Source organism: Xenopus laevis, chromosome 8L, assembly GCF_017654675.1.
Source record: "Xenopus laevis strain J_2021 chromosome 8L, Xenopus_laevis_v10.1, whole genome shotgun sequence".
Classification (NCBI taxonomy): Eukaryota; Metazoa; Chordata; class Amphibia; order Anura; family Pipidae; genus Xenopus; species Xenopus laevis.
The window spans coordinates 84,086,003-84,107,797 of record NC_054385.1 but is presented as its reverse complement, the minus strand read 5'-3'; the positions used below and the strand labels follow the sequence as shown (position 1 = coordinate 84,107,797).

General features: G+C 41.7%; 2 protein-coding genes across 2 annotated transcripts in view; one reads left to right on the top strand and one right to left on the bottom strand.

Annotated features, from left to right (window-relative positions):
- Positions 1–5,937: 5,937 nt before the first annotated feature.
- dnaaf2.L (dynein, axonemal, assembly factor 2 L homeolog) lies at positions 5,938–11,443 on the bottom strand. The gene is given in 3 exon segments (NM_001127771.1): positions 5,938–7,037; positions 8,246–8,392; positions 9,699–11,443. Coding segments are annotated over 3 exon segments (2,367 nt in total). The 5' UTR covers positions 11,400–11,443; the 3' UTR covers positions 5,938–6,518.
- Positions 11,444–13,101: 1,658 nt separating this feature from the next.
- The window catches only part of klhdc1.L (kelch domain containing 1 L homeolog), a 42,958-nt gene continuing 34,264 nt past the window's right edge, over positions 13,102–21,795 (top strand). Inside the window, exon 1 of the mRNA XM_041573043.1 lies at positions 13,102–13,363. The gene's annotated coding sequence lies outside the window, so the exon portion shown is untranslated. The remainder of the gene's footprint in view (positions 13,364–21,795) is intronic.

Sequence of the window (21,795 nt, the reverse complement as noted above, 5' to 3'; positions counted from 1 at the left end):
GTTCTTTAATTCGCTCCTTGACCATTCTAATGGTCTGTCCTATATACAGTATGCCATGCCACAAGGGCATTTCAGCATGTATACTACAAATTTTGTCTCGCAAGTGAAACATTTTTTTATCTTTATAGGAGTACCCTTCGTAGGATGGTTAACCGTACTGTTTTTTATTACTGAACAGCAGCACACACAACTGAGGCATGGGAAGGTGCCTTTTCTTAGGGTTTTTGCAAATTTAGTATCTTTTTGATAAACATCAGAAGGGCATAGTATGTCTCTCAATGATTTGCCCCTTTTATAACAAAACAACAGTGGTTTTTTAAAGAGGCCTCCATACTGTTTGTCTTGTCCCAAAATAGGCCAATATTGTTTTATAATTTTCTCAATGCAATTACTTTGTTTTCCATATTTTGTTTTGTTATAAAAGGGGCAAATCATTGAGAGATATACTATGCCCTTCTGATGTTTATCAAAAAGATACTAAGGATTAAGTGCACTTCTGCACAGGGTGTTATACTAAATGTTCAACTACAGCTCCCTATACTACCATAGTGTAATGGCTGCAATCAAACCGTATTATCAGAATAGTCAATCAGCATTTGGATTAAGTGCATTTCTGCAGATACTTATTACTATATTACAATTTATGTAACTATATGCTATTGGTAATCTAAGTTATCATTGTATAGCCATTCAGTGTGTTGTGCTCCTATAGTTCGCTATAATACCATATCGTCATTAGGGATGGGTGAATTTTTTCGGCTTGTTTCACTGTGGAAATGACGCCCATAGACTTGTATGGTGTCGTGTGACAAAAAAAAAAGTCTTGCGTAAAAAAAAAATACGCCGCGCGGCAATTTTTGTTGACGCCCATAGACTTTAATGGGCATCAGTGTAGTTTCAGCGGCGGCAAATTTTTGACTAAACTAAACGTGTCAAATTCTCCAATCCCTAATCGTCATGTCTGCATTTTACCAGTAATAGCAGAATAGCTATGTAACAATCTATGTAATGATATGCTATCGGTATTGATCTACTATCATTGTATAGCCTTTCAGAGTGTTGTACTAAATACTCAGATAATAGCAGTATAGTCATTGAGCATATGGAGGCCAGTTGAAGTTCTGCAGTTCATACAACTATAGGTCTGCAAACATCAGTATTATGATATAACCATTCAGTTTTACTAACACACCCTTGCATTATACTATGGACACCCTTTACTTCACTTGTTACATTACTATTACATCTGCATGTAACCTGCCCATCATAAGGTAGACATTCAATTTATGGATCTTATGTGCACGGCGGCAGTTCAGTTTTACTATAATACAAGTTAGGTTGTAACCAAAGTTATCGTATAACCATTCAATGTGCTGAATTATATGTATTGTCCAATTCAATATATTAACATATTGCAATCTTTACAGTTGACATCATTTAAGCATATGAATGCAAAGGGCACTCCGGAAATACAATGTGTTTACCACTTTGCAATTTTTGCAGACATGAGCACTATTACAATAGCTATGTAAAATATTAAAAGTAAACGTTTTCGGCAGTTCATTGCTATGGGATTACAGCGGTGCAAATAGTTTCAAGATAGATATTCTGAATTTTATGATTTATGCACCATATTAACATGGTAAGTGACTAGCTTTAAGTGACATATAGATCGAAACGTACAGAATACAGAGCTGTACTTTTACTAATGTTCTAGTTAAGGGGTTATTAATATAATGTAGTTATATTCCCTATAGTAGGATTCTCAGCATGCAAGGTATGCGGGTGTAGATTGTAGCTAGAGGTACCTTGTCCGTTTTATACAGCACTGCATTTCACCACCATTGAATCATGACCTTGTAGAGAACAAGGGCTATGCATTCGGGAAACTTTGAATTTTATCGACTATATTACAAAGGTATAGGGGTTGCAAATATCCTATTACTCCTTTACAGTTATATTTTAATGGTATTGCATCTGCAGTTAACCATTTCAAATGAGTGCTTAGAAATCTGTTATAACGTGATATTCAAATGATTGCAAATTATCATTGGTGTTACAATTCCTAGGCTGTCCTCCATTCTATTATCTTTACCAGTATAAAACTGGTACTCATTCATACCACATGATAGCAATGCAGCATATAAATGGGGCATTAAAAATATGGTGAGTATGAGGAGTTTAAGATATTTCCACAAAACTCGCAGCTAAGGGTGCGGTTTACCTTAAGCAAGTATTTTGCAGCATTTGAATTGCCTCTGCCATTTGTGTGTCAGTTCCTGTAGCGGAAGCTGCTAAACTGTGATTAGGCTGCTAATGTACTATGTGTTACAGATTTACTGGGGTCACATTTACAAAGTTAATATGTGTACTTATGCTCACTTTTCATATATTTTAGGTGTCTGAAGAAAGATCTTCCAGGAAAAGAGAGAGAAAATCCAGACAATAATATTTGTTCAGGATGTGATCAGCCATTGCCTGAATATTATTCTCAGTCAAATTGTGAATCATGTATTTCACTTTTTGTAGAAAAGACACCCAAATTAATAAAAAGATTCTAATTGATGTTTCCTATAGATGCTAAGGAGGCACCCTGGGAGGAGCCACCTAAGGTGGATGTTTTGATCGCAAGACTTTCTAAAAAGAAAAACTATTGCTGTGGAAGAGTCAGGATTTATAGATCCTTTGGATAGGTAAGCTTATATGGCAGGGAGGAAACCTCCAGCAGAGTTAAAAGCACATTCAAGGGTAGTGTCCACTTCCTGGGCAGAAAGATCACATGTGCCTCTTGGAGTAATGTACTTACTTTTGCAAAGTTCTACAAGCTTGACATAGCAGCCTTTAGCAGTACAGTTTGGGGATCGGGCTTGTCAGAGAAATCATTATCCCTCCCTGTGTTTAGCTTGCTAAATCCCAATTGTGATGTGCTGCCTGTAGGACGTAAAGAAAATCAAAAATTTAGTCTTACATGAAATTTTCCTTCCCTCCCAATAAATTTAAAGTTGTGGTGTGTTTTTATTAAAGAAGCTAATGAACACTGATGCCTGGAGGGAGGAGGTAACTCTTATAGGGGTTAATTAAGCTTGTTTGTTATTCTGACCTATCAGGGGGACTGGAATCTATTACCCAATTGTGATGTGCTGCCTGTAGGACTAAAGAAAAGGAAAATTTCAGGTAAAACTACATTTTTGATATTGGTGGCCAGGGGATTTAAAAAAAAACAAAACACACAAATTGGTCTAAAATTGAACTCGTGGCTTCAGGACTTCAACTTCGCCTCCGTCGTGACTTCGGGTCTTTTCGCCTCTTCGGGTCTGCTCACCGCCTCGGGACTTCGGGTCTTTTCGCCGCTTTCGGGACTTCAGCTGTTCGGCACCTCAGCTTTTTGGGACAAAAAGAGAAGAGGATACGGCACGGCTTTTGTGCGAATAAGGATACAGGAGTACACCCTGTGCCCCCCCCTGATGGCGGCCCTGCTCACAAATACCTGTAGATGCAGTTGGCCACACATATAACCATTTAAAATGCAAATTGCATAACAAGTGTCATGGCTTCCTTTTGGCAAGACCCCCTCACACTCCAGTGGGGGGTAATTGTCTTCACTGTAATTAACTCCATGTTTGATACGATTAAGGGGCAGATTTATCCCATTCCCATAGGATTTTTAGAAGCGTATTTATCAATGGGTGAAAGTTAGAGCTCACCATTTGATAAATACAATATAGACTGTGCACAGTATTGTTTTGTACAGAGATATCATCAACTTTGTGCTGTGATATCATCACTTGAGCAAAGTGCTGCTTTAGCATGTGTGCTCTGTTTGACTTTCATTGTTTACTTGTTGCTTAATATTTAGCAAAGGTTGAAAAGGTAATTAATTATTCACTAAACTTTCCGAAAAATACTGCACAACTTCAAACAAGTGAACTGATAATGGGAGTATTTTTGGAGAAATTACCTATTTGTGTTTTAGCAATCTGTACTGCAAGTCCAACAGAACACCAAATGGAAGCTCCACAAATAACCCCTTAAATTAACTTGTCCAGTAACAACAAGCAAACTGCATCATGTGCCAGTGCTGTAGAACAAAGCATCTATGTCTCTAGCGTGATCTTTGATCTGTGCTGCACATGTGTTTGATGGCATTGTATGGCACAGATCAAATAGAGAACTGCCTGGAACGAAAAGGTTTAAAGGGATTACAAACACAAATATAGTTCATAATGAAACAGTTTAATTAAAACCACCTTTCCAGTACATATTAATTATACATTCAGTGGTTTAAAGTTTTTGCAAATAATCAATATTTATGGTAGCATCTGTTGTTTTCTCAGCACTACTGCTTCCTATTATATACCAACAATGAAACGAAACACTGTAACAATGCTCAGCTTTCAGTATGACTCTATTTCCCACAATGCCCTGCATACTTGCAGTTCTCCTTCTTTAGGGCTCTTACACGTGTGTATGTGTGTGTGTTTGAGATGCAGATTTGAGCACACCTAAATACATCAGATAATTGATGCCATCAAATCCTGCCTGTTTTTTTTTACAGTCTGGTTCAACTGCGTATTTTGTAACCACTGCATGTGAATGATGACTAACCCATGTAAAGCACTGCATAAGATATAATTAGTATAAACATAATCAATTAACTTACTAGCTGCCATACCCTTTAAGGAAAAATAACAATTCAAGAGTTTTAAAGGAATGACAATATGATGTACGGTTGTCCTGCACGGATAAAACTGGTGTCTGCTTCAGAAACACAACTAGTTTATATAAACAAGAACAAGCTGCTGTGTAGCCATGGGGACAGCCATTCAAGCACAGGATATGCAGTAGGTAACAGATAAGTTCTGAAGAATCCAAATGTACACAAGAGTTTATCTGCATCAGCTGTGTATCCTGTGCCTTTTCTCAGCTTTGAATGGCTGCCCCCATGGCTACACAGCAGCTTGTTTATATAAACTATAATAGTTTCTGAAGCAAACAGTGCAGCACAACAGTACATGATATTTTCATTACTTTAAAATACTTTCATTTTTTAGTTACTATTCAAGCCAAGGCATGTATTCGGGTGGCAGCAGTGGACTCTGGACCTGCATTTCTCCACAGGCTATGTGATACATGTGACCCTAGCCTAAAGGTAAGTAGTAACTCAGTCTGAAACTTCATTCAAGGTCTTAAAGGAAAACTATACCCCCCAAACAATGTAGGTCTCTATTAAAAGATACTGAGTAAAACAGCTCATGTGTAAAACCCTGCTTCATGTAAATGAATCATTATCATAATAATATACTTTTTTAGTAGTATGTGCCATTGGATAATCATAAATAGAAAATTGCCATTTTAAAAAATAAGGGCCGCCCCCAGAGATCGTAAGATTCACTGTGCACACGAACAAACCACATGTACGGTCACATGAGCCAATTAACAGACAGAGTTGTGCCTTTTGCTTCCTCACTTCTTCCTGTTACAGTTAGAGTTGTAGTATTTCTGGTCAGGTGATCTCTGAGGCAGCACAGATACAGTCACGAAATGGTGGTTCAAGGCAAGAGATGTAAAAGGGCAATATTTATGTAAATATATATTCCAGTTTGGTAAGATTCTTTAATATGTCATTCAATTTGATATAAACTATCTGTTGCTTAAGTGTTCATTTTGGGGGTATAGTTTTCCTTTAAGTCAATGGGATGTCATTAAGTAAAGTACATTATGTAAAATTCCACCTTCTCAATATTATGATTGAGAATGATTTATGTTTGGTTGGCTTTCCCAAGAGTCCAATGCTTTATTTTATCACAAGCTGACCATATGAAACACTTCTGTGCCAATCAGTAACTTTGTTACAGCCTTAAGCTTCAACCTAAAAAGGAAAAAAAAACACACTGCCACAGATAATAAATGAACAAACCCAACCAGTCGTTAACAATATATAGATTTTCCTTTTTATTTAAAGCAGAATGCATCAGCAGATTTTAGAAACTCAACAACCAGTGTTTTATATAAAGGAATACAACAATGAAGTAAAGTTATGGTTTAAGAATATCTCTTTGTATATAGAAGCAAATCTCCTACTTTTTACATTCACAATAATAAATCCTTTCTGTGCCAGGCGTTTAGGCAATTAACCACTGCCTTCACGAATCGGAGATAAACATTAGTTACCTATGAGAGGGAGTGGATATAATGTTTCGGATTTGTAGGGACTTTTAAATGTTAAAGGGTAACAATAACTTATCACTAAAAAAATGTCCAATTTCATTTTTGCTTGCACTGCCCATTGGATGAAAACATTTTAAAAAAAACATCCAGAAAATCCATTTCACACCAATCTTCATTTATATAAAACTGCTGTCTAGTCTAACTTGCATATGTAACACATACTCTTGCAGTAAACAGCCATATTGGATCTCTCATTAGTGCAAAGGTTTATTTCATAAGTCAAATCCTACTTGAGACAGCAGTTCTAGCTGGGTTCCCAGTAACTGTATGGAAATGAACAGTATAAATAATCAGTCTAGGTCAAACAGCAATGAATTTTGGAACTGAAAGGGGCACTGTGTTGTGTGATCACGGATAACTTGCACGCTACCATCTTTTTTGCCAATTTCTTTTAAAACGCTGCTTGAAGCAGGCCGAGAGTCAAAGTTTTGTGTATGATCTGACCGATCGGGCATATCATCTTCAGCCAAGTCACTTTCCTGTGTTGTTTGTTCACTTGATTTCAAGCAGGCCATCTTGTTTTCTGCACTGGAGTCACCTGGAAAGACTAGATTGGAATCCTTTTGCTGCTGGTCACTTGTAGATTCTCCAGTACAGGAAGTAGATTCAGGCTCCTCATACCTTTCAGAAGTGTGGTCCCTGTCCAGCTCAGTGTTTTCTCTACAAGGGGAAACTTGATTTGAGTAGTGTTCAGTAGTGTCTCCCACAGCTATATTAGACCTTTCCACGCCGACATCCCTCTCATGTTCTGAATGATCAGTACAGTGCTCTTTATGTTCAGCACTGACAACACATTCTGTTTTGGGTTTCTGTAAGTAAAAGTGAACACTTTGTTACAAAACAGGTTGTCTAGTAATTCTTCAGACCCTCACTGATGTCTTTGTTAAGACAAAACCCACTGTTTGCTGGGCATCCAGCTCTGCATGGAGAATACACAAGAGACTGCCATGTGATGAACTTGAATAACCCCCCACACCCCTTATCTACCAATCGGAATTCCAAAAGCGACACAAATTACGTAAATGTTAACTGGTAAAAAAAACTAAAATACTAAAAACTAGAAGAAGTGACTACTGGTTCAGGCCAAGCGCACACTAATTCTGGGTAGTATCTCAAGGGATGAAAACATAATTATGCCTCTTTATAGGTCCCTGGTGAGGCCTCATCTGGAGTATGTAGTTCAGTTTTGTACTCCAGTCCTTAAGAGGGATATAAATGAGCTGGAGAGAGTGCAGAGACGTGCAACTAAATTGGTTAGAGGGACGGAAGACTTAAATTATGAGGGTAGACTGTCAAGGTTGGGGTTGTTTTCTCTGGAAAAAAGGCGCTTGCGAGGGGACATGATTACACTTTACAAGTACATTAGAGAACATTATAGACAAATAGCAGGGGACCTTTATACCCATAAAGTGGATCACCGTACCAGAGGCCACCCCTTTAGACTAGAAGAAAAGAACTTTCATTTGAAGCAACGTAGGGGGTTCTTGACAGTCAGGACAGTGAGGTTGTGGAATGCACTGCCGGGTGATGTTGTGATGGCTGATTCAGTTAATGCCTTTAAGAATGGCTTGGATGATTTTTTGGACAGACATAATATCAAAGGCTATTGTGATACTAAGCTCTATAGTTAGTATAGGTATCGGTATATCTAATTTAATTAAAAGTAGGGAGGGGTGTGTGTATGGATGCTGGGTTTTCATTTGGAGGGGTTGAACTTGATGGCCTTTGTCTTTTTTCAACCCAATTTAACTATGTAACTATAGACATCACCCAGGTGCCTTTACTATAATGTCTTGGAAAAGATTATTATCCAATGACTTGTGTTGAACTCAGACTCTGCAAAGTCTAACTTGGATCATTTAGTCAGAATATGCCTCCAACTTTTATAAAATACACTGCATGTTGCCTACCAGCAATTTCACAATGCCTGGAATGTAAACTAGACCTTTTTAATCGCAATACATGTCAGCCGTTAATTAGTTTGTGATCGTGTCTAGAACATGTATACAGCTCTTACATTGATCCGAATGTGGGTTCTTTCATCAGTCATTTCAAGCACCTCTATCAGTGGCTGATGTTCTTGGGTAGATGGGGAAACTTGCGACAATGGAATGCTGCATGCCAGGACCTCATTAATGTTATCTTCACTGACAAATCTTCTCTCCTGCAAATACAAGCAGCACCTTTCTTTAGACAATGTTACACCAGATGAACACACGCGTACACTTAAATGGAATCTACAATTTTACCTTAAAATAGTTGATGGCACTATGATGAATAGATCACCACACCCCTCCTCCCATCCCTGAGCTTGAAGCACTCATTCTACTTCCAGTTATAACTTCCCAGGTAAGGGAAGCTCCAATGCCCAGGTTAATCTTTCCTTTTATGAAGAAGGGACAAAGGACAGTAAGCATCTTGGGAATTATTTAGAGCTGCACAACAAACACAAAGCAATGCAGCTGTAAGCAAAGCCAAGTACTATTCAGTGCAAGGCAGGACAGAACTGAAAAGGAAGCCAATTCCTGTAAAGTATTTAAAATAGAACTTTACATACCTTTAATTAGCAGAAAAATATCCCCACATTTAGTTAGATAGTGAAGCTTATTTGACCTAATGAATAGGTCAATTTTAGTAACTATACAGTCGGAGCGATAGAGGAATACATTTAGAAGGAAACCAAAACTGTTCTGATATTGCTTCACAGGAAAGAGGTGGGAAAGGTCACCTCTTTCCTTGAACAGAGCAACACCAGAACAGTTCTCTTCTTTTGAATCTCTCTTCTATTTCTATAACCATACAGTTACAAGAACTGACCAGCAGGTGGCAATGTTGTTACAAAATACTGTTGGACTCAAGCAACAAGATGCTGAAAGTGCTGAACAAAATGCTAAATATTTTTGGAAAAAAAATGAATGCCGAATGTTTCAGAATATCCCTGGCTACATTAATAATACAAATTAAAGGTGACCTGTCTTGTTGCCTGGAAATTATATGAGTAGAGATGGTATCACCTTGGACCCAAAGAGGAATCGGAGAACTGGGTAAGTATATTAAAGGGGAAGTTCATTTTTGGATTATGATGTTGATATTCCAGTTGGCAGTGATATTTCAAGACGATTTGCAACTTTTTTTGTGTGTTTTCTTAAATGTATTTAGCTTTTTGTTCAGCAGCTGTCCAGCAACTGTCTGGATGTTAGGGTGCAATATACCCTAGCAACCAGGTAGTGGTTTAAATGACAATAACAATAATATTGTAGCTTCTCATTGCAATGATTTTTGTCTGTGGGGGGGGGTCAGTGACCCTCATTTGAAAGCTACAAAACGACAGAAGAATGTATATATTTCAAAAACTGTTAAAAAATTAAAAGCTGAAAAGTTGCTAAGAATAGAACATATACTGAAAGTATACTGAATATAATATATATATACAGAAATGTAAATAGCATAGAATACTTCACTGAAATTACCTGCAATGGCTGGCCACTGACACCAAAATACAGCATTTTCCAGAATCCAACGCTTTCAGGAGATTTTGTTAGTCCAATAAGAGCATTATTTTCAGAAATATTAACGTAGACCTCATTTGGGTTGATTATATCATGGGGAAGAAATGTTACTAACAAATCATATGAAGAAGTACTTTGTTTCACACTGCATCTGATGTGATAATGGTTTGAACCCACATCTGTACTTATACTGTTCTCATCTATGTCTCTCACATGTGCTATTAATGTCAAGGATGTAGGGTCTTGTGAACATGAGAATGTAGGACACACAAGGGTATCACTAGGCATACTGGGGACATCCTCAGTCAGACCATATACTACTTCCTCTCTGTCAAGAGTATTTTGATTTGGTGAAATTTCTGGCAGATATGGAGCTCCTGTATCTAGATTAGATTCTGATGTTAGTCCTTCAGAATTATTTTCCTCTTCATTGAGGCATGAGATTAATGGTTCTAATTTGTTTTCTGTCCCACATGCACTTGTTCTACTACCATTGTCTGTATACTCTTCATGTAGAACACTAGATTCAGCTCCTCTTAGATCTTTCTCTCCTCTAGCCTCTTCGAAATGGTCCTGCATTAAAGTCAAAATATTATGCTGGATCACAGGCACAGTGATGATGAGTTGTCTCCTTGCCTTGTTAAACTGAGCTTTGCCTTGGTTATCTTCTACAACATAGGGAAGTTTCACATTTAGTTTATAAGCAGGTTTCTCGGACTCTAGGCTTAGATTTTTGCCAGCTATATGAAGGTTGACACTTTCTGCAGAATTTAGCAAGGGCAAATCAACAGTTATTACCAGTTCTTTGGGTACAGGGCTTGGTGTAGAGTCTCTAGAATCTCTGAAATCCTGCAGATCGACGTATGATCTGTGTCGCACAGTATAGTTAGGGGTGGTAGCAATCTGTATGTCGGGGTCTTGTTCTGAAGTTGTAACATGTTGTTTATGCTCTTCTTTTATCACTCTCTTCTGGTCCTTTTTCTCTTTGCCTACTGCAGTTGGAACATCATATGGATAGGGGAAAGATAAGGGGTCTTCTGGGTCCCCATGTTTAGGGGTGGTGCCCAGAAGAGGTTTTCGCAAGACAGATGGATTCGGTACACCCTTATATTTCATGCTGAGTGTCCTGACATTTGCTTTGTCTAACTTGACATCAAACTGGCTGGCAACTGCTTCCAAAGAAGTGCTGTCAACGATCATCTTGAATTTCTCGTTCTTGCTGGCAATATGGAGCGTGTCTGGATGGAACACTACATCATAGATAACGTGTTTGCTGCCATCTTTGCCCAGATCCTCCCTGCCTGCTGATAAACTGTACGGGAGAGACCAGTGCAGCCCAGCCTTGCCTTCTCCGTCTTTCCCAGGCTTGCACTCTGGCTTCTGGAGGAGATCATTGCTGCAGATATTCAGATAACATTTCTGCACCCCATTGACACTGGTCAGCAACACGTAGCCGGGTTTTGGATGAATAAATTTGATGTCCATCCCTCTCTCACTTTCCATTTGGGAGATCTCTTGCTCATACTTTCTCCGATTCTCGGGGTCGCGGATCTCCTCGGCATATTGCACGAACATCTCCCGGAACTTTGGATCCTGAAATGCTTTAGTAAAGCGATCAAGTTCTTCTGAGCTGAGTTCCAGATTCTGAAGTTTTTCCGCCATTTTCCCTTTTTTTGAAACCTCACTTTACTTTTCCTAGGTGACGGACGCATCAACTGGCGCCTTGTGATGACGTCGAGGGTTTTGATAAGCCCGTGACGAATCACGTGATGATGCGGGAAGTTTGCGTACAACTCAAAGAGTTGCCGAGTGACAGGCGTTCTTGTCTGGGATATGTGCGGTATCTATGGTGACGGTCACACACACTTGCATAGACGGTTTGTCAGCAAACTGGATGAGTCACTACTAGAATGTTAGGGAAAGGAGCTCAAGGGTAGAGACTAGGCAATAGAGTCGTTTTTTTATGAACAGAGAAATAGGTTTGTTTGTTTTGTTGCTGTGAGGGTGTGTGGCAAAACTTTTGGTTTTATGCAAAGTACAGGAAATGTAAATGAAATTTATAAATAGAACATCCCTATAACAAAGAAGGGGTCAAGGGTCTCGTTGGCACTGCTGAATTAACCTTGACTCATTCATGTTATAAGAGTGATCTATACTGGCATTTCGGCCAACTGTAGCCAATGGAACCATTTTTGAATGAAATTCTCCTGCTGCTTTGGTTTGCTCACATCTATCTTGTATGGTGCAAACTGGTAAACCTCGTTCACCTTAACCCAGTCTTTAAGTATAGGCATAACGTTTGATTTCCAGAATAATGGTATCAATGACTTTGCAACTGTTATTAGAGTTGAAATGATTGAATTTTGATATCGTGCTGGGGACAGCTCGTTGCAATGTAGTAGAAAAAAAGACGCGGAGTCAGATATTGTCATATCTGTGACTCTAGAGAAGAAGAAACAACTGCAGCACCTCCTAGTTGTGTTTATTGGTCAGTAACCAACAGGCAACGTTTCGGGCTTAAAGGAATTGTTCAGTGTAAAAATAAAAACTGGGTAAATAGACAGGCTGTGCAAAATAAAAAATGTTTCTAATATAGTTAGTTAGCCAAAAATGTAATGTATAAAGGCTGGAGTGATTTGATGTATAACATATCAGTCAGAACACTACTTCCTGCTTTTCAGCTGTCTTGGTTTACACTGACTGGTTACCCTGGTTACCAAGCAGTAACCAGAGACTTGAAGGGGGGCCACATGGGTCATATCTGTTGCTTTTGAATCTGAGCTGAATGCTGAGGATCAATTACCAACTCACTGAACAGAAATGTACCATGTGGCCCCCCTTCAAGTCGCTGACTAGCTTAGAGTTATAGAGCTGAAAATCAGGAAGTTGGATTCTGGCTGTTTTATTAGACATCTGTTCACTCCAGCCTTTATATATTATATTTTTGGCTAACTAACTATATTAGATAAATTTTTTATTTTACACAGCCTATTAAACCCAGTTTTTATTTTCACACTGAACTATTCCTTTAATCTTGTCCTTTCTCAAGCCTGCCTGATAGTGTAACATACAAAGTATTTATCCCCCACATTAGGAGGAGTGTACCATACCAGGACCCACCCCCAATCATGTTCAATCCAATCATGTGAAAACAGTGTTCAATTTCAATTCAATAAAGTCCAAGTTGCATTGCTTTTTGCGTTAAAAAGAATTAAAAATGAACGTAAAGTTATAGAAACTATGGTACCTTTTACCCGGAGAGGATAGTTCCTTGTGGAATCTACTCACTGCAATCTTGTACCCATCATTCATGTGTACTAAAAACCTTTAAAAAAGAAAATGGTATTTGGAACAATAAAAACAATAAGAACAAAGAGGGTGTTATCTGACCTGAATAGAACAAAAGGGTATTACATCTCAAATAAAGGACATCGTTTTATATTCTCTGTTAAGGCCTTTTGGCCAGAGTGTACCCAGTTTATTAATCCAGTACATTTCCTTCTTTTTGACAGCTTTTAACTGATCGCCCCCTCTTCTCAGTTTAAGAGGTTTTCAATACACATGAATGATGGGTACAAGATTGCAGCGAGGAGATTCCACACGAAACTATCCTCTCCGGGTAAAAGGTACCATAGTTTCTATAACTTTACATTTATTTTTAATTCTGTTCATAATTGTTATACTTGAGATATTGTTTTTTCACTGGCAGAAAAATATGACACAATGGAATATGGACGAATATGATACGCAAAAAGCAATGCAACTTGGACTTTATTGAATTGAAATTGAACACTGTTTTCACATGATTGGATTGAACATGATTGGGGTGGGTCCTGGTATAGTAAACTCCTCCTAATGTGGGGGATAAATACTTTGTACAGTATGTTACACTATCAGGCAGGCTTGAGAAAGGACAAGATTAAGCCCGAAACGTTGCCTGTTGGTTACTGACCAATAAACACAACTTTTTTACTTTTGCAACTAAGAGGTGCTGCAGTCATTTCTTCTTCTCTACTACATGCTTGACCCCTGGCAAGGGTCTCTGGACTGCTCTGCACTCTGCCCGAAAAGGGTTCCTGTTAAGGTGGTTGAAGTACACACATTTCTATACTTGGATATCTGTGAATCTAGGCAGTATCTGTTTAATTTGATTCCAATACAGTTGTATGTTAGGACAATGCCACATAATACGAGATTTCCGTTTGTTTGACCACATCTCCAACATACGTCGGGGATGTTTGGGAATATTTTGGATAGTGTGCTTGGTACTCTGTACCATTGTGAGAGTATTTTATAATTATTTTCCTGTAATTTCTAGCGCATCTGGTTCACTTATGTGAATTTGTTACTATCCCTTCCCATTCTTCTTCAGTGAAGGTGTGATGTAATTCTTTTTCCCATTTTCGTTTGAAGTTGCTCAATGGTGTGGGTGTACTGCATATCAGCAGCAGGGCTGGAACTAGGGGTAGGCAAAAGAGGCACGTGCCTAGGGCGCAAATGTGGAGGGGCACCAGTAACCGTACCTCTTCTGTGCCTTGCCCCTAGTTCGGCCGCTTCTTTCCCCACCTGTAGCAGCAATCACTACTTCCTAGGCGCGCACTCTTCTGAGCATGATCGGCTTGTGTGCTTGATCGCCCATGTGCGTGCGCGCGCACACTTCTGAAGGGACCGATGTAGTCTGTCGGGTTGCCTTGGACACCTGGCACGGCACTGATCAGCAGTTTATAGTTTGTGGCAATTTCATGGGGAGTACATTCTGTTTTAGTGAACAGTTGTTTAAATAAAGTATCTTCTGGTCCCGTTACATATGTAATCAGTTTAGCATTTAGAAAATGCTGTATTTGGTACAATCATAACCTCTCAATTGCCGTACTATTCTCTGGTGGTAATATATCCGCTATGGGTTTGATGGATCTGCCATTAAGCAGGTGGAAGGCCCATAAGGTTTCTGTCTGGGTCCAGTTTTTGAAGTGAATGTATAATAGCAGGGCTAGAGAAATAGGTTTTCTATCCAAAATTCCACATTTTCCCCCGGAGAGATGCATGTTTTGCTCGTACACCATATATGCTCTTAAACACAGCTGAGCACATTGAAATGGATATGCGTTTTTTTTTTTTTTTTTTTTAAAGGTTTTTATTTTTCAAACAAACAACACACTTAACAACAGACAATGTAGGCATTGGTGATAAAAAGTGCAGTTGGTCACGCAGGACCACAACATATCAGTTTAAGGCATCAAGGTACACAATCGGAGCATAAAGTCTGCCACATGTTAGGTTAAAGTGAGTATTACATGTTACTTCCAAATCTCACAGGAGTGGAGCGCGCTTATATAAGACTCAATTCGCTGAAAAAGAAATAGTTATACTACATATATGTTCTCTCATATACACGCATTTATTGAGACTCTGGGTCTACTTCGGGACAGAGCTCCAACCAGGGTTCCCAGATTTCCCAAATTTTTCTGGGCACTGTCTGGCTATGTATGTTAGTTTTATCATCGGGAGCCTGGTATTGATCAGCTTTACCCATTGCTTTATTGTAGGGGGTTGTGGGCTCATCCATGTCATGGCAATTTGCTTTTTGGCGTAAAATAAAAGGGTCTTTAGTAAATACCGCGTTTTATTTAGAGGTGCCAATTCGTCCACCAGTCCCAGTAGGCACACCTCTGGTGTTAGTGCTCCAGGGAGCAGAATTTCATTAGTCAAGTAGGCTATTACCTTGGCCCAGAATCTCTGTACCAGGGGACACGACTAAAGCAAATGTAAGAAATCAGCGTCCGGGTGCTGGCATTTGGGACAGTTTCCATTGGGACTTTTGCCCATGGCTCTGAGCCTGATTGGAGTAATATATGTACAATGTATGATACGGAATTGCACCATCCTATCTTTTGTAGAGATTAGAAAGCTGTATAGTTCCCCTATTGCATCTTCCCACATATCATCATCATCTAGAGCAGGGATAAGGCCATTCCACTTGTTTTTAGCTTTGTTAAGTGGACTATGGATGGTGGATATTAGTATTTTCTATAGCCCAGAGACCAGCTTTTGTGGATTCGGGTCCCAAAGTCTGTCTTCATGTGGTTGGGTGTTTGTACAGATTACCAGGCTACCAAATTGGGCCGCAAATGCATGTCTGAGTTGGAAATATCGGTGCCAAGCTATGTTTGGGTGGTTCAGTTTAGTCGCTAGCTGGGTAAGGGTCGGGAAGGTGCTGTTAACTAAGAGATCCGATAGGTGTCTGACCCCTAATTTTGGCCAGTATGTAAAGTCCGGTAGATGAACTAGGTGCTGCAGATTGGAGTTTCTCCATAGTGGGGTATAGGGGGATGGAAGGCTTGCAGCTTTTGCAAGAACTTTAGTGGCAAGCATCCAGGCTCTTTGTGGGCAGCTTAGCGTGGGTGGCAGTTCCGGGGTGTCTTTGGCATTCCTGTAGGGCGCATTTCTAATTGCTTCGAGAGAGCCCGCCAGCGTGGCGTGTAAAGCTGTGAGAGTGTTTTCGGGGTCGGGGTTAAACCAGTTATGTATGAATGCTAATTCACTAGCGTAGTAGTACATTTGCAGATGCGGAAGGGCTAATCCCCCCTTATCCAATGGGGCCTGGAGCATTAGCCTGTTGACTCTAGGGGGTTTGTTTGCCCAAATAAAGGGGAAGAGAATAGCGTCAATGCGTTTAAAGACCTGCGGGGGTATCCATATTGGGACATTCTGCAAGAAGTACAGGAATTTGGGTAGGTATACCATTTTGAATAGGTTGACCCTGCCCCAGACCGTTAGAGGTAAGCCAGCCCATTGGCTGACAGTGGTTTTGAAACCTTGTATCACTGGTTCAATGTTGTTTGTAACATAGTCTTGCGTGTTTGGCTAGATAGTCACCCCAAGGTATTTAAAGCTGGATACCCACCGCAGCCCCTGAATTGCATTTGTTCTCTGTGCAGCTTCTAGATTAAATAAGATTGACTTCCCTTTATTTATAACCAGACCGCTGTATGTGCCAAACTTGTCAGCTAGGCAGAGTGCCAGCGTGAGTGAGTCATGTGGGTCTGCTAGGAGCAGTAGAAGATCATCTGCATATAGTGCAATTTTTTCCTCCAATTTCCCACATATGAGTCCCTTAATTTCAGGGGTTTGTCGGACCATAATGGCATAAGGCTCTATCGCTAAGGCGAAAAGGAGGGGAGAGAGGGGGCAGCCCTGCCTGGTGCCACGGGTAAGAGGGAAGACTCTGGAGAGAGTGTTATTGACTCTGACCTGTGCAACTGGGTTAAGGTAGAGGAGTTTAAGCCAAGCTATGAAGGTAGGGCCTACGCCAAACTTCTCTAGGGTTTTCCATAGGTAAGGCCATTCAACCGAGTCGAAGGCTTTAGTGGCGTCTAGTGTCGCTATGAGTCTGGTACCTCTGTTCGTATGAGTGGCCTGCATATGGGTATGTAATCTGCGTAAGTTTATAGCCGTACTTTTATTGGGCATGAAGCCTGTTTGGTCTGGGTGGACAATCGAGGTTATAACTTTGTTAAGGCGTTTGGAGAGAATTTTGGCCAGAATTTTGACGTCCGTGTTTATAAGTGAAATGGGACGGTAGGAGTCGCAGAGGTCCGGGTCCTTCCCCTCCTTTGGTATAAGTACAATCAGTGCAGAGTAGAAGGACTGAGGGAGGGAGCCTGTATTGTGAGCCTCTAAAAGAGTGGTATGAAGTTGCGGGGCAAGTGTTTCACTAAGGAGTCTGTACCAGGCTACCGGAAGCCCGTCAAGGCCTGGGGTCTTCCCTGATGGGAGACTGCCAATGGCGTCTACTACCTCTCCTAGTGTAATTGGGCTGTCTAGATAGGAGGATTCCGCTCTGGAAAGATTAGGAAAGGAGATTCCATGTAGGAACTGTTCTAGTTCGGTGTCAGAGTATTTGACCCGTGAGGTGTATAGGTTGGCAAAGTGGCATGCGAACATTTCTGCCATATCTGTTGGATCAGAGGTATATGTGCCTGCATTTGTTTTGATCCTAGGAATCAGTGTAGACGGTTGGACCGCTTTAGCTAGGAATGCTAAAGTCTTCCCATTTTTATCTCCTTGGTCAAAGGATCTCTGGGCTGCATACAGTAATTTTTTCCTGGTAATAGCCGTTTGCGCTAGTTCTAAGTTTCTTTGGGCAAGTACTAGTGCCTGATGGGTAGCATCCTCCACACTATCACCATATGCACGTTCTGCTTCCCAGACCCTCTCCTCTGCCTCAGCAACAGCCTGTTTAGCCAATTTGCGTACCCCAGCAATTGCCGAGATGAGTGTGCCCCTAGCGGCTGCCTTGGACGCTTCCCAGACCATATTAGAGCTACTGGTTCCTGCATTAACCCCCCCAATATGCAGTGTATTCAGATTTACATGCCTCCGTCACTTCTGTGCTGTTGAGCCACAGGGGGGATAGTCTCCAAAGAGAGTGTCCCTGCCTTGGTGTATTGCAAATCAGCAGATGCAGAGGGGCGTGGTCTGACAAGGCTCTTGGGAGGTAACTGGTGTCTTTCACCCATTGTGTAAAGTCTGGAGATGCAATGGCCATATCTAACCATGACAAGGTATGTTTCCCCACCGTATGACAGGAAAATTGTCGTCCCATGGGGTTTTTAAGCCTCCAGATGTCTAATAGCCCTAGAGCTTCAGTCCATTGTTTTAGTGGGCCAGGTTGGTGTGGTGCAGTGGGGTGCCTATCATGTTGAGGGTCCATTACCGTATTCCAGTCTCCAATGATACAGAGCGGGTTGGGGAGATATAGTGACACCTTGGTAAATACTAGGTCTAGTGTCTCCCTACTGAAGGGGGGTGGCATATATAAGTTAACAAGTACCATTTCTTGGTTATTTATCCTGCAGTGGAGAACTATGAATCGCCCATAGTGGTCAGTGGTTAGGTCTAGGAGCTCAAATTGTAAGGTTTTACGAATTAGTACAGAAACTCCTCTGGAGTGAGTGGAATAGTGGGAGTGATAGGCATACCCGACCCACCGTTTTTTAAGTGCCAGCAACTTTTGCCCTACCAGATGCGTCTCCTGCAGTAGGAGTATGTCTGGCTTGTATCTGGCTACATAATCAAATACTAGGGCCCTCTTAAATTTCGAGTTCAGACCTCGAACGTTCCATGACATTAACTTTATGTCCCCCATAATAATTCTGGAGAATGACTGACAGACTGGTATCGTATTGGTGCTTGATTTGTGCTCCTGTCAATTCTTGTTGGTTTGCATACTCAATTCTTGAGTGCTTTACATACACATGCCTGTTAAACAACAAACAATAGACAAACAAACAATCCCTTCCCTCCCTGCCCACCCCCCAAACCTGGGTGGGCCTATACCCATAACAATTACATGACATGGGGAGTGTTGCTGTGGCGGCCTAAGCAGCACTCCTTCTTAACCCAGAAACATAGTAATATAACAGTAGTAAGCAACAAATGCAATAATAAATCGTTCAAAAATTTAAATGGGACGCCGTATGTCACGGCCGCCCATGCACCTGTCTTGTTGACCGGCACAACTCTGATGAGAGTAAGTTCAACATGGAACCTTGTAAGCAATGTGTAGCCCCGTAACCAGGAGTGAGTAGTCTGGCACCAGCATTAGTCTCAATGTGTCAAGATGCAAGGATTCAGTACCCCCAAGTACAAAAGTCTGACAATAAGGGGTCCAGTAAATGTTTATGCGTTCCACTTGAGCATATCTAAGGGCTGGGCCTTATCAGGCCTGTACTCCGAAGGATAGAGCAGTGGTGAGGCCCACAGCCGTTTGCCGGGGTGGTTAGCTAGGGATCGATGTTGGGGGGGCAGCCAGCTGGGCCATGGATGAGTGTGCGAGGGAAACTGTAGCTTACAGGAGGGGTGCATAATAACAGCTACTCACCAATATGACAGTATGTCGACACTCAGGTCATACCGATGGGGCACACTATGTGCAGAGCGTCCGGTCTTTAAAGTGTTATTCTTCAGCTTAGTTGCGGGGTGGTGATCTCCCGGGTTGTTTGCGGGTGATCCAATCGTCTGCTTCGGTGGGTGTGCTGAAAATTTGGACTCCTTCCTGTACGCGTAGTTTAGCGGGGTAGATCATACTGTATGGAATCTTAGCATCTCTGAGCCTCTTCTTGACTGCAGCGAAGGTAGCCCTCTGTTTCTGTATGGTCGGTGAATAGTCTGGATACAGTGACACCGTGGTTCCATTAAAGGAGAGAGGCCCTTTGAGTCTAGCCGCTCGTAGTGCAGCATCGCGATCTCTGTAATTTAGCATGCGGAGAAGAAATTGTCGAGGAGGGGCCCCCTGTGGTAGGGGTCTAGTCGGTACTCTGTGCGCTCTCTCAACCACGAAAATATTGGAGAAGGTCTCCACTCCCAGCAAATCTTTGAGCCAGTTCTCTATGAATAATTCAGGGTGTTGCCCTTCTGACTTCTCTGGTAGACCTATGATACGCACATTATTCCTGCGTAGTCGGTTTTCTAGGTCGTCAGATTTGTCAAGAGCTGACTTCAGTTGCTGTTTAATTTCCGAGATGTCATTTGGAAGAGGAGTTACAGTGTCCTCCAGTGTGGAGACCCTTGTCTCCAGTTCAGTAGTGCATTCTCTGATATTTTGGAGGTCATGTCGTAAGAGCGAGAGATCCACTTTTATTTCCTCTAGCTGTGTCGTAGTTGCTGTACGACTCCATTATCGCTGCAAGCAGCTCCGACGAGGATGGTTCTCTCGTCTCCTGGTCCATAGGAGGGGAGGCCGGTGATGATGGAGATGAAGTATTATCAGAGTCTTGCGATGGGCCTTCAGATGTTGTTCTTGCAAAGCGTTCAAGCTTCTTAGCTGTGTCAGATTTTTGTTTTTGGGAGTGTTTTCCCATCTTTGTATTCCACTGGACAAAACGAACTGCAACGGTATTATTCCGCTTATGAAGACTTGGTTAGTGGAAGAAGAAAGCGTACGCGAGGATTACTGGTGGTACTGGGTCGACCGATCAGGGTAGCAGGTCAAACTGGCATGATGGAGGGTACAGGTCTACCACTTGAACACCAGACCGTGCTCCATAATCTGCTGATGCATGCAGAGGGGTCTGTGAGCACCATACACTGCGCTCCTATAATTAGCTGGGCTCCGTTCCAAAGTGACAGTCCAGGAGCAGTGAGTAGACCCACCGGGCCCAGAGGTATATATGCCCTGTTACACAGTGGCAGTGCCTGACCCTGGGTTTGTGCTGACTAGAGTCCTTTGGGCCAAAAGGAGACAGGTAGGCAATAGCAGGTGCCACTTAAACTTGCTGGACACAGGGAGCCACAATGGCTTAGCCGGATACTAGGAGGGGCCTTGGTTGTTGGTGCTGCCGGGCACTTGCAGTGCGGATATTAAGTGGCAGTGGGGGGCCCCAGGGGCCTTAAATCACTTACCCCCTGCTGTTGGGCACTGTGTCAGCCGTCCGGGCTCTGGAGTTGGGTTCCGGCGGGGACCGCGCCGCCAGGTACTTGCGCCTGGGGGCCTGGATTACGCAAGTCCGCGGCTTCTAGCGCCGCGTCGCGCCCTCGGGCTCAGTCAGAGCTGGGAAGCCTGGACCTGTTGGAGCGGGCGCCGGATCGCCTCCCCGCTTTCAGGATGCCGGCGGTAAGTGCCCCACTGGCGTGTGTGGCAGAGTATAGGGGGATTTATTACACAGCCCCGGGAGCACCCAGAAGATGCGGCCACGCTGCTGCTCAGTCGGCCATGCCCCCCCAAATATGCGTTTTTTAAAGGCAACTTGTAAGTTTAAACATTGCCCTTCTATATTGTCTTATGAACTCATGTCAAATGCAAAAAAAAAATGACAACATATAAGAAGGCTGGTGTTTTTTTCTTCAGAACAGGTGGCAACCCAATGGAACCAACTAGCTGATGCACTCAAACCTGTGACTGAAATGTACCAGTTATACTATTAATACTAGTATGAATACCAATAGTAGTACTAATTTCTATTTGTTATAAAGAATCCCTATCCTAAAAGCCAGGCCTGGACTTGCAATCTGTGGGTTCTTCAGAGGGGTTGCTGTAAGATTCCATAAAAAGTCACTA